The sequence below is a fragment of the Bombus vancouverensis genome, chromosome 1 (assembly GCF_051014615.1).
Source record: "Bombus vancouverensis nearcticus chromosome 1, iyBomVanc1_principal, whole genome shotgun sequence".
In the NCBI taxonomy this organism is placed as follows: Eukaryota; Metazoa; Arthropoda; class Insecta; order Hymenoptera; family Apidae; genus Bombus; species Bombus vancouverensis.
This window is the reverse complement of record NC_134911.1, coordinates 13,751,395-13,765,365: the sequence shown is the minus strand read 5'-3', so window position 1 is coordinate 13,765,365 and position 13,971 is coordinate 13,751,395. Positions and strand designations below refer to the sequence as shown.

The 13,971-nt window shown below is 46.4% G+C and overlaps 1 protein-coding gene across 4 annotated transcripts in view; it reads right to left on the bottom strand.

The window, feature by feature from the left end:
• LOC117153378 (discoidin domain-containing receptor 2) overlaps positions 1–13,971 on the bottom strand; it is a 134,298-nt gene that overhangs the window by 30,639 nt on the left and 89,688 nt on the right. For all 4 annotated transcript variants that reach the window (XM_076619828.1, XM_076619830.1, XM_033327374.2 and 1 more), the window contains one exon: positions 10,398–10,529. In XM_076619828.1, coding sequence (XP_076475943.1) covers positions 10,398–10,473 — 76 coding nt within the window. In that variant the 5' untranslated portion in view covers positions 10,474–10,529. The remainder of the gene's footprint in view (positions 1–10,397; positions 10,530–13,971) is intronic.

Below are 13,971 nucleotides of genomic sequence, written 5' to 3'. Positions count from 1 at the left end.
ACGCCTTTCATGAATTTACACGTATCTTATAACCTGAATGCAAGCGATTAAACACTCTTAGATATACTTGAACCGCAACAATCGCCATACAAGTACCGCCAACCGCCCTTAGAAATATAACAGTACAAGTATGTACTTTAACCATAAACTTCAGATGTATATCAAAAGAGCGTACCGTGGCAAGAGTCCACCATATGTTTTCGACGGGACGTTCCATCGTCAGATGATATCCGCGAGTTTCGCGCCGTTATTTTCGGGCGAGTACCGTGTACGGTTCATCGAGCGTTCATTACACGTCTCAAACAGGCATGAGGTTGCCTGTGCGCAGCCTCGAACCAACTGGCGCGTGATTACGAGGCGGTGAAACAGGGAGGCACGTCGTATTTTTCTCGGGACGATGTTGCGGCCCGGCGATAATTGCGATACACCGTGGCACGATACCAAGAAACGCTTTTCAATCACCAGTCCGGAGGCGCGAGAAACATTTTCGACGACCCGAAATTACACGTCTGAACTGGTTTTCGCTACGGTGCGGGAACACGCGACCGGATCGAGCCGTCGTCGTGCGGATAAAAACGAGCATCATCCTCTCTCCGCCTCCTTCAACGGGGGGGAGAGACCATCAAAGCGGATCTGTTTACTCGAACGCGTGAAATCGGACTTCTCGGGAATACGAGGATAATATACGAGCGTTTAGTGGGAAACCATGGCAGAGAAACGGACGCGTCCACCGTTTGTGGCGAGAGCTCGATAAACCCGTGTGCGGAGGAGGATTGGATTCGTCGGAACACGGTGGCCAACGACAGCCGTTTCCTCAAGCTACGAGAGCGTCAATTACTATCACGATCGTTTGCTGCCTCCAACATCTTAAATTCACGACCGCCTGGGTACACAAACAGTTTCAGGGACTATTCGAGGGCTTTAATTATTTGGAAGAGTCGTGCCGTTAATTATAACGTCGAGGTGTTTCGTGGAATTGTCGTTGAACGAGTGGACGAGGAGAGATGTTTGTGTGGAATGTGAATCCAACGTGTAGGATAATGAAGAAGTTTCTTTTAATGGAAGTTTATATTATACGTTCTCTAACCTCTGTTGATTGAGTGATTTTTTAAATCAGAAATTCCTACGATCACACAATTAAGCATTGATAAAGGCAAATCAATTTCAGTTAGTTATTTTCGTACAAATCGAAAGAAACTTAAAAAGATGGGTTTCAATTAGGATTACGTCCGAGAGACGCGACTAATCTTCCCTGGTTAAGAGGTAGATTCTTTAACACTTTCAAAATGAATTCCAATGATTTTAATAACAGCAATTAAGCGATGTAAAGTTTCTCATTCCTAGGAGCGAGAACTCTCTCGTCCTTTTTCTTTCTTTTCTCTTTTTTTTCCTTTTTGTTCCTCCGATACTATTCTGTTCACGAGTGATTTCTGAAAAGGCTGACTAAAGTCGAAAATCAAACTTCTCTATTTCAAAATATCGATCCGTACTCGTCACTTCCACTTTCTGTCTTATATCCGGCGAGAAGCTGTCCGCCGGTCGCAGCGACGCGACGCGTTTTTCGCGAGCACCACCAAGTCTTAATTCGCTAGACGAACTTTCCACGTAAATAAATTTTTAACGAGATATACGCCCGGTTCCGAGCGTAGGTCGCGGCCTCGTACGAGTTTTACGACTCGGCGGCTGCTTATTTCTGGTAATTAACTCCTCTACATGGAGCCACTTGTTCCCGGGAGTTGAACCGGCGCGCTTACAACACCGTTTTTGCCATATGAAATTTCTTCGCCGCCGGTTTTTTCCTTTCTTTCCCCCTGGCGGGAACTCGTCGGCCAGCGCTACGCGATTTTACAACGAAATCCTTTCAGCGTAATCGTTCTTACTTTGCCGCTGGACCGTACACCCAACCGAACCGGTATTTTGACGAATTTATGAACCTTTTTTATATTTTTTTCCCTCCCTTTTTTGACAGAAATATCGACAGTGGCGAATTTTTTTGACAATATAGTATTGATTGCAAGTCGCTGCTCTTCTCTTCGTTGTAATTATTATTTTAAAAGGTCTTTTCGTTAAAGGAAATAAAGTATGTAGAACTTAGAAACGCCATTTGCTTAATGGAGCACGAGACAAGTTGAAACCGAGGAACGAGAGATTGATTGTTTAGACACCGTGAGCGACAGGAAGGGAAGGGGGGAACTATGGCGGAGGTATTTAAGAGAGTGATTAGAGAAAAGCCTTGTTATGAAAGAGTGACAGGAGAAAAGAAAACACAGGCCCCAGATTGCAGGACACATTCGAACAAACACGCCAGTCTTCGTGATTCAAGTGTAGTTAGTAAAAATAAAGCGAGAGATTGGACAGACCACTTGTATCTCGTGACTCAACCGAAACCATAGATAGCATGCCCTCTACTCCTATCCCTCGACGGAAATTGGATTACTCTGAAACGCTTAATCAACTTAAATTGGAAAAAAAAAAGAACAGAGTTTCCACCGAAAACCAAATACCAATCGTATAGATAACAAATTTCATTGAAAAATAACCCTCGCTTCTACTGAAAAGAGGAAAGATCCCTGAGCCCCTAAGTAAATGGGAATAAAACAAATCGATCGACATTCTCAAGCGATTACGATCGTTTACACGCTGATATCGGTTCCCCTTTTCTCGTCCTATCGGCGAAAGGATCCCGCAGGAACAACGAAGGGACCAGTGACGGACGGTAGAGCGGTAGGCAGGTTCGATCCCTGTATTTATAGACATCCTGGAAAAGAGCAGAGAAACGAGAGAAGAAGAAGTAAGTTATGCGACGTTTGGCCCGCCCCAGCCACTCATTCGGCGACCATAACTCTCGCGGAGTGACAGCTCCGAACGGAAGGGTGTGTGCCGCCCTCCATCCGCGAGAAGAGGGAAATTGAATGCCTTCTCGCAACCCCTCCTCGCGACTCCTCTCTTTTCTACGCCATCTGGACCTCCTTCTTCCTCCCTTAACAACGTCACTGTCAAATTGATAACCGCTTCTTTCGCCTATCCGCGTCAGTAAGCGTCTTCTTCAGGAACCCGTCAGCTTCCGGAGAAGTCGAACGAAACCGTTCGTCGAGAAACCAGACACCCTGCGCGAGGTATTATCGTCCCCGGGACAAGTTGATTTCGACGATTTAAATAATTTATGCGACACTTTGAACCTCGAAGGAGGAACGAAAACAAGAATTATACGGAATCGTTACGAATCCAGCGAGCTTCACGAAGATTTGTTGCCTCCGGTACGGCCGCGAGCAGGATATTAAGCGAATTAGACGAAGCAAAGGGAGGAGGGGGGGGGCGGTAGGTTTTCGTTAGCCGGCGAAAGAAACGAAAAGGAAAAGCGAGATCGGCGAAATGCCTGGCTAACAACGGAGATTTTCTATCTCGACGGATTTAATAATTCCACCTTGGCCCGCCTTTGTTAACTCTACAATTATTATTAATGACGATGTACGAGAGGGTCGTGGTCGTGGCCACGCCGCTGTTGATTCTCCTTCTCCATCCCACACCTCGTTTGTTTCTCCCTTTGCCGCGCGCCTCCCTCCTCCACCGGGCGTGAATGTAAATTAATTACTCTCCGGGTATTTCGCGAAAAACATATTAAGCGCCCCACCTTATTACGGCACGATATTACAGCATAAATCATGACTCACTTACGGATTACTATTTTTCATACCCGGAAGCGCCGGCTCCCTGGGCTAATCGAAATCCCGAAAACCTGCTGAACTAAATCCCTCACCAAATAACCGTTAATGGATTCCGGAATGAAGAGGCATTCACCTTATGCTATCGCGTATTCCTCGTAAAATTACTCATCCAATTACCATCCTATACTTGATAATCACCGACATAACAACTCATGATGCAAAAAATTTAAATGCCCAAAAAGTTTGTATAAACCAAGAAAACCCGAAATTACAAAGCGCCAGGAATGATGGAAAGGAGGACGAGCAGAAGAAGGCGTATCCCGTAGCGCGGTAATAGTACGTCCCTCCTTAATTGCCGTATTATGACAACGCCTAGCCGGGTTTATTTACTTAACGGGATTAGCAGGTGGACACCTGTGGTATTCTTTTTCCTTATTCTCCGTAGTTACGGTGAAACTCTGCCTTCCTCGTCAGGGCCAGGCGAAATTAGAATGAATGTTTGTAAGAGTGACGACCACGTCAGACGATGACTCGCCCCTCGGGTACCCTACTCAAGTGCACTCTTTCCGTGAACGCCACGAACACCAAAACACGGTTTTCCACGATATCGTCGAAACCATTTTCGTTTCTTTCAGAGAAAACAAACAGTCGTTGCAGCCGGAAGATAACGCGGCTCGAGTCAGCGAGGGCGCATGCTCGTCGTTGTGGCGCCGGGACGGCTGGAGAAACGGAAGTACTACTTTTACACGGCCCTTTCGTCCCCCTTTTGCCTCATGACCCATCCCATGCCCTCCTTCCACGTCCGCGGTCTTTTTGCACCCTTCTCCGCAAGCCAACCCTTCGCTATAACCACCCCTCAGGCGTGACCCATCCCCGCTGTCTTGAAATCACCGTCTCGAGTTGCGTGCAGCGCTTACTTCTCAGGGGAGCTGCAACCCCTTTTATGCGTGCGTGCCTCGTGGCGAGCATGTGTTACGCTCGCCTTCGTGGCCTGGATTTATCAAAAGCGAACCTACGTCGCCGCTGGCCGAGACTCGTGTTTCTGACCTCCAACGTTCTCTTCGTTACAGCACCGTGATATGTCGAACTGGTTTATCGTGTCTCCGCAAGACGTTCGCGTTTAACTAATTTTGGATATAATCTCGCCTGTAAAGTGGTTCGCGTAATTGGATTAAAGGAGAAGTCGAACTTTTTCCATCGAACGTGTATACTTTATTATCTATTTTTTTTACTCTCCAACATATTCGAGATTATGGTAACCTAGACGTTAAGTTATGACGACTTTGGGTCGCCTAAGACTAATTAAGATCTACGATTTGTCAGTCAATTCTCGAACTGCGATTGAAGAAGTATTGGATTCGATTGGATTGAATTCTGCACGAAGAATAGAATCGCGGAATAACGCATCTAAAACATAAAATAGTCATAGCTTAACATTGTCAATTTACGAAATATACGAAATGTAAGTTATGACTACTGGCAACGATCTTGTGAAAATACGCGTATGCCGAATACGTTAAAGTTCAACAGAGCGTCGCTTTAAAGTCGGAATTCCTGGACGGCACCCTTTAAGAAAAGACTCTTCCTTCGATTCCTCCGCAATCACGTGCGAGATGTAGACCGAACAGAGGAAGGGTTTCAACCCTTCGGAGACGGTACTCGACCCGGGGAATATAGTGTTTGCTCTCGCGGCCTAGACTTATGAAAATACAGATCCAACGTCGGATTGACGGCCGCCCTTCGAGGTCGAAAGTCGAGGATTATTACACCCGACGTCGACGTCTGACAGTCGACGTCTGACAGTCGACGTCCCTTCAACCTGTCTACTCTCTCTCTCTTTCTCTCTCTCTCTCTCTCTTCCTTCTTCCTTCGATTCGTCCTATCCGAGTTTCTCTGAATACGGCAAGGAAGGAGTCGGTTAAGTCGATTGCCCGACACTTCGGTCGATTTAACGTGATCATTAGACGCGTGTGTAGACGTGTGAGAGAAAGACGAGCGCGAACGACTCGCTTCTGGCACGTGATCAAGCCGGACGGAATCGCGCGAACCAGGCCGAGCGAACAGATGTCGGGACGTTCGCTTGGGAATGTTTACGCGGGCTGAATTTTATATTCGAGAGACATACGACGCACACGTGCAGCTCGACGGCCCCTTTGTCGTGCCAGCGATTCGACGTTTAAACAAACTCCGCGAAAGTAGAGACGCGCGCGGTGTTAATGACGCCGCGACCCGTACAAAGCCGTGACAAATTGCAACGATCACTGCCGCGGCGTGTTGTGACGGACGTGTCGGTCTGTCTGCAGCTTCGGCTCGCTGTTTCGAAATCTGCGGGTTCGTAAGATCGCCGTGACGGAGGATGTTGCCGGGTGAGATTAAGCTTTGTTCGAGGAAATAACGATGTCTTTTTCGGTGCTTTCCACGATCGGTTGTTATTTATCTAACAAGCTGTCCGTACTTTGGTAAAAACTCAATCGCAAAAATTTGTATTGCTTTAAATTTAACACTCGGAAAGATCACGCTAATAATATTACACAGGAAGTAAAGTGATAAAGTGCATCTATTACAGATAATTAATTTCACCTATATTATAGATAAAAGCAAGATATGTTGAGAAAGTGGAGTTGATTAATTTTGCTTCTGAGTAGCTCGTTTATGCGACGATGTAATAAGAAGAGACGTCTATATTAACTACGAAAGCGTTGCTCACAAATGGAATTCGTTATGTAACTCTCCCTCCACGCTATAAGAAAAACAGCTTACAAAAACCTAAGCAAATCCAACAGAACCTCTTCCTCCACCTCCATTCTTAAGCAGAAAACGATATACAAAAGTAAAGGCTAGGTTTGCCGTTCTACATGGACCGACACACGCCCACGAAATTCCATTCATGTTCAAAGTTAACTTATATACGTGTAACACACTGTTGAAGTTAGTTTCACAATTCCTGACCAACGGGGCCAGCGAGAATCGAAGGTGGCTGGAATCTCGAGACTCGACCCTTTTGCTGTGGAATGTGTTGAATTCGCCGGAAATTCTGAACGCTCGAGGATCACACGTGACGCGATCCGCTCCACCTCCAACACCACTGACTCATTTCAATTAAAAAATTACGCCGGAATTCCAGAGATTCTTAAGATGCTGTCCACCAGTAAAATTCCGATGTGCCAGCCTAAAATCAGCACGGTATGCCGGCTCCGCCATAACGCTTTAATTGTCGCTCGGTTATGTTAATACGTCGACAATTTCATCAACGATGCGCGCGTAACTAATGGATCTGTGGATAATTGGAAGGGCAGAGGGGTCATGGGGATTCGAGGGAGGCAACGGGCCGATGACAATGCCATAACGCAAGAGGGCTTCGCGTAACGATTCACCCACCCTGGACACGCTCGTGTACTGCTCCTACTGTCGTCGACGATATGTAGGGACGTACACACATACACACACACGCGTACAAACACATTATGTTTGTGTGTGTATACTTATGCACGTGAGAACGCTTGATCGTCAGACGCTTATGCGGTGAACTGTACGTTTTGATAGATGTTATTGTTATCAGGGGGCAATTGAATTCGATGTTCGTGCTAGGTAAGGAATTACCGGATGTTACAGTAGTGCGATTGAAAGCGATCGTTGATTTGTATTGGGATGATTAAACCGGAAGGGAGATAAGAAACGTGAGTGTCAGATGGTGCATTGAAAAGTAAGTTCTCAAAATAAAGCACTTTCTTCGCGCCTCGTTCCCACGAATGAAGCACATGATTCATGCGAATGGAACGGGGCGTAGCTCTTTCCGTAAGAAAGGTAGGAAAAAAGTGATAAAGACGAAGTTGGCGCTCCGTGGTGGTAAATTATCGTAGCTCTTTCAACTTCCTTCATCGTTTTCTAACTTCTTCCGAACAAATACCATTGTTTTTGTGATCGCGTTAAATAGGTGTGGTCGGCAGAATGGTATTATGCGCAGGTGGCACCTCCTCGCATAAATATCTATTAAAAGCTTGGACAAACTTGTTTGCTCTGATGCTTAATTTCTACAATAAGAAAAATAGATTTGGAAGATCAACATGATTTTCTTCGCTATTTATTGTACTTATTTACTACTGCGAGGTATGTATTCGTTTGAATCAATCGTTTGCATATGAAAACCACAATCACCCGCATCGTCTCAATTCCCATGAGGGAAAGAGCAAAGAAAATTGCAGCGGTAGCCAGCAATCACGGGTAACCGAGGAAGGCGCGTATCGTCGTTTGCTCGTTTTCTCGCGGCAGCTTCACGAATCATGTCCAGTGGCGCACGCAAGACGGACACAGGCGTGTCGCGTGGCTCGGCTCCACGGAGCCTCTGCACACGCAGGTTTGCACACGCGGCCGGTAGTCGAGGTACACTCGGTGAATCGAGTACGCGAAACCAAACGCGACTACCGGCTCGATTCCCCACCTCCGCGCGAGTGCGTGCACGCGCCTGTGTGCAAGCTGGCGTTACGCGTGCATCGCGCGCAGACCGCAATCCGACCGACGTACAACATGTTTATGTATCGCAGGCAACATTAACATCGCAATTTATGCGCGCTTTAACTGGCCCGCAGCCCTTCCACCTCTTCGGCTCTCGTCCTCTTGGCCGTCGGCTGGCCCGCTTAACACAACCGCGAATTTACCAACGCGGTTCGACGTACAAGTTCACTCACCGCAGGAGGGCCGAGTATCTCCGCTCCCTCGTCGCTACGGTTTCCCCTGGTGCCCTTCCTAAACCAGCTTTCGTCGACCCGACACGCTATTTATATTTTCGTCGATCGTTACTTATCGTTTCCGCTCGCGTCGTAAGAGACCGACTTACGATCCGCTCGCTTATTAAATTTGGAGAAACGAGCCAAGCTTGTCGCTGGAAATGGAACGACGCTGCGGAACGTCGTGTCTTTACCCGCGTTTTATTGCACGTTCGCGAAGATCGAAACGGCCACGTTGGTATATACGGCTGCGGCCAAGTTTAGAGGCGTGATTGAATTCTAGAATGGACGAGCGGGGTTGCGCGGGAGATTCTAGGCCTCGGCCGTGATGGAATTCTCTCTCGGATAATTCTCTCTGATTTCATTGCTTCGAACCTGCGAATCGTCCATTTCTACTTATCGCACGATCCACCAACAAACGCGAGAATCTGTAGAAATCGTCGTCTCGTGTTATTGGTTCTTATACAACGTAATGGCCACATCGTTCAAAACGTCTCTGTGGATGTTTGCCCGTGGCGATTCCCAACGTTAGAGCGTCGCGATAAATTTCAATGTTCGCTCGCAAGAACGCCTCGCACCTTCTCCTTCCCACCCCGTGGTTTCGGCAAAAACGCGCATCCGCCCACTCCATTAAACATTCCGCCGGGCGTAGATTTATTTCTTTCTAAAACTGTTACGTGTATCGCGGAGAGGCCGAGAGACGCGTAACCAGACCGAAACGCCAAGGCCATCCATCTTTCGCGCTTTTGGTACGTTCGCCAGGCGGCGGAGTTTCAGCCTCGGGGGTGCGAGATACGTTTCGTAGTCGGGGTTCGCGGGCCCGATTTCACGAACGAGTACGTAAAAGCCTTTCTTCACAGACCGGAACTCCTTGCTGGATACTTTGCAAGTTTCCTCGGCCTGTTTACCTGACGCGGGGTCGACTTCGTATCCGAAGTCAATGGGATGGAAAGCAAGCCGAGTAGAAACGGTGGTTTAAATGCGTGGCGACGGGGGTCGAAGCGGAACAACCCCGGAGGGCGTCGCGAGGGATCCGCTTTCTCGGTCGCGCCTGTTTTTATCGGCCGTCCCAAACGGGCAGAGCCTGTTACCACCAAAGAGAATTATGGTCTCGGATGTAAACACGTATTTCTACCTCGCACCACGGAGAAACGGGGAAGGTGGCATCGATTTTCTGCCACCGGGACGAGTAACATACGCCGTCGAAGACAACCGCACACGGTTCGCTCGAGTACGCGTCTCATGCTTCTCGGAGCTCGTTTCGAATCAATTGGCTGGTTAAGGATGTCGGGTAGTTCTACTTTACTTGATTGTTGCCTATTTTGTAGCTGGTAACTTATCCTTTTTCTGCTAGTTACTCTGCTGGAAAGCTGTTTAATGGATCAATCTTAAATAGAGTGGTTACAAAGTATTTGCACACCATTGCGTTTAGGTCATTTGCGTAATAATCAATTAGACCTAAGTAGAAACTACGTATCAAATTATATGATTATACAAATACTTTCCGTACAAATACCAATAATATGGATTTGTTATACGTAATATTAAGGTTATGGAAAAAAGCAGAAGTATTCTGTTTTGTTATTCATCAACTTATTTGTTTCGTAACGAGCGTAAGTTTTTTCGATATCAGACAATAAGGTAATGAAAAGAAAGGAAAAACCACAGATAATATACAGCGTGCACTAATTTCGCCTTGTAAGAATTGCTGAAATTAAATAAAGATAATATGAAGATGTTTCGTACGTTTCTTCCGGGAATAGGCTATTGTAGGATCTTAATTCGTCTGGTTAATTATCAATAAAGGATTCTCGGTAACGTCGACAGCTCTGGCGCGCTGTTTATTTTTTACCAATCGCTGTCTTAACGTCAATTACGTTTAATTGAGAACCGTCTAGCTAGGCGTGAGATGAGCGACGCCAGAATCATTAAGCATCATCGATTTCGGCGACATACTCGATCTTTCGTCACAGAGATCTACCATCTCTACGTGCACATATATACTCACATATGTCTATAGTTCGTCCTCCACAGAAACAGAGGATCAATAGGTAGAAGATGAGGCACGTCTGCAGGTAGTCCATGGTGGCGTCGATGGATGGTCCGCTATCCACTGGTCATCGAACTTTCATAACCGTATCTGCAAGAACGAACATCAAGAAGCAAATGAGAAAGTAGTATATACTTGTTGTAAGAAAAACAACAAAATTATAGAGAAAGAAGTAAAATTACAAACGTTGCCCGGCAAGAGGGACGAAATCACGACTACGCTAACGATAGCGGGCTGAGACTGGAAGAAAGCAATTAAACGTAACTTCTCGGGAACCGGCGACCGATCCGGGTGGGGTACGAGGAACGGGGATCATGGTAAACGTAGAAAAACAGGCTGGAAACGGCCGTTTCGAGCTCCCCGTGCTTTTCGCCGGGGTGAAATGGCGCGGCTCTCGCACCGGACAGATATACGACCGGTACAGCAGCCACGAACAAAGAGCTACATTCACGCCAGCAGCCATTACGCGTCATTATCGAGATTAGGATCGGGAGTTCGGACGTTGAAAGGAGAAGAAGAACGAGTGAGTAAGAGGGAAGGGAAAAGAAGAGGGGAAAAAGAGCTAGTGCAGCATGAAAGATAACAGGAGCGAGAGAGAAGGTACGGAGAACGCCCGTGGGGCCCTTTGGGCTGGTTGTTCTTGTCTTGAACGAGGGGGCGAAACTCGTGTGTACCGGATGAGACTAAAGGAGGGTGAGCCACGCGAGGGAGCCAAGGAGAGGAGGATGTGGAAGAGGCAGGACTGTACTTTATTCACAGTGGTGCCGTCGTGGCGCGTACCGGAGAAAAAAGCAAGGAGGGATCCTACCGGAGAGAGCATAGGCGAGCCTTCACTTTTTGGCTAATTAACGGCAGTTCCTTCGGCTACCAACTACTTTGCGATGCTTATCTGGCAAGTTTAGGGACCCCCTTTCGTGCGTAGCTCGTTATTCAATGACCCATGGAAAAAATCTCGGCTCGATGACGCGTTTCTTGCCTTCTTCTCCACGGTGTATATCGCGGCTACCATCGCGAATAATCTTGAACCTTTCTCTTCGGGCGAGACGAGAATTCCACAGGTAATTCTTTGGATATCGTTAGAGGATCGTGGAAAAAAGGGTAAGCCGAGTGATTTTAATGAAGTCGTCGTTGAGAGATCGGGAGGGTCGATCGTCTCCCAGAAATCGTCTCGGCAATCCGTAACTCTTCTGTTTCATGTATGCGTGTGTATGTACGTAATGCCTTGCGTTTGTCTGTGTACTTGTACATTGGCCATCCGGGAACGGTATTCTACTTAATCGGTAAATGGGGAAATTCCATCAAGATTCGGTGAATGCGGCTGCGACAGCTCCATAGAGGCGCATAATCGATTAAGTGGCTGAATCGGATTATCCGACCGGCAATTAAGATACCATTCAGCATGAAGCGGTTACGTTGGTACCGGTGTCGGGGATAGTACGATCACAATGCGGAGGATCGATTAGTCGACGCAGTAATTAAGGTCATAGGGTGCATCGAAGCTCGAGTTACTCGAGTCGGTGCAACAGACCGTGTCGTAGACTCGTGCACTCGTTCCGTTCGTCGACTGCTTGAATTCACCGTGACGCGCGATTAATCATTGGTCACGGCCGCGGGATCTATTTAGAACGCTTCGTGCTCAACGTACCGTTCTGTTCTACTCTCGCGAGCGCAATATCGATCCCGTCTGTCTGATTTTCGTGTTACCACCCGACGCGACCGCCAGACGACCGTGGAGTCATTAGAGAGAAACTCTCCAATTTCGAGGGGAACTTTTCAACCTGGTCTAGTAATTTTAGGTGAAAATAACGCGACCTGGGGAATTCCTACGAGCACCGATTCCAACAATATAAATTTCAATCGTGAAATCTATATCTAGAAAACGAGCGAGGAATCGCTGTAAGGGGTGAGTTTATAGTCGCTAGTTGAAACGGTACGGTTTGCGCTATTTCCAGCATTGGCGTCGACATAACGTCTTCTGTAAATCTCTCAGACGACGATACGGGGGCCTGGAAACGGAGAAATCATGTGGATTTAGTGGCTCGGTTTGTTCCTACGGATACGCACACAGCCATCTCTCATCCGCTGAAGCAGCACCTTCGCCCTTTTACCGCGGGTCGCTACATAAAGTGCCCTTGTACTTCACTCTGGACGCTCGATTTCCACGTTATTCGCCGTTTCCTTCTTCTTAAATAACCCATCGTTCATAAACCCGACTCTTTCTTTTAACGTGTTCGACGTTCTTCTGCTAGTCGCGTCCCTGATTTATAGCACGACCGAACACAGAAGTCTGTTTTTCCACGGAAACTAAATTAAAAGTACGGAATTCGCCTTCTTGCTGTACCAGACTTTCTACAAGCGAAGAAAAGGATTAAAGACATTAGAAAAACATGCTTTACAATCGTATCTTACCGCTTCTCTATTCGAAAATCTATTGAATATCCTCGCGTTTCAAGCTGAGACTGTAATAAGATTTTACCTAGACGGGCTTCTGTAAGTCTGGTTCCACTAATTTGAGCGCAATTAAAACGGAGGCGAGTTCCTACCGCTCGAGACCGTTTGCACGGTCGTTTTGCAGAACAGCCGCGATTTTCTTGAAAAGACACGCTCCCGTAATGGTGGCGACCGAGGAAGGGGGCCATGAAAAAAGTAGCAGAACTCGCGTACAGGCATATAAACGACCGTGCAAGTTCCCCACGCTACCGACGTTTCTGGATCGTTAACCGGGGCTCGTCGAGAAACTCTGGAGCACGGGGAAAAATTTGTATCCAAACTAGTTTCCCTCCACCCACGAGTAGTTTCACCTCGGTGAAAAATATGACGCACTCGCTACCATCGATAAATCCTAAAACGTCGGCCATCCCATTAGTAGTCGTAAGTTTTTTAATCATTTTCTCAACAGCCACGAAAATCCTCCGCGATCGCGTTCGACTTTCTACCCTCGTTGCTCGAGGAAGAAAAAGAGATACAACAATATACAGGCGTTTTTCCATTCGATAATTCCGATTTCGATGAAACTTCCTCGATACCCGGGGACCGTACGTTCATTGTAGCGGAGTAAAACTACCCCTACAAGTTCGCGAAACTTTTATTTTCCCCGATATGTCTCATTAACTGCAATAGTTAGAGAATGAGTCCCGGTATTCGACCAGGTAAAACCTTGATTGGGTAAAGCGAGGGTAAAGTAACCATTGCCGTTGCTATCAACTTTATAGGGAATTCTAGTGCGATCAATTATTGAATTACGCGATCAAATAACGTTTTAATCTAATCGAACTTAATCTATTGAAAATTATCTACATACATTACATGCTTTTTAATATCCTATAATTTTATTATCATATTCCTTAGTATTATAATAATAAGTTATATTTTATATAGTATATCCGTAGTATCATCGGATATTTTCCATTTCGTTATATTTTGTCTTTCGATAAACTAAACACTTTATATCAAACATTCTATAATACATTTAGTATTACTTGTTCCATAAATGTAGAATGTAAACCATTAAAAAAATTATATGTATCTTTAC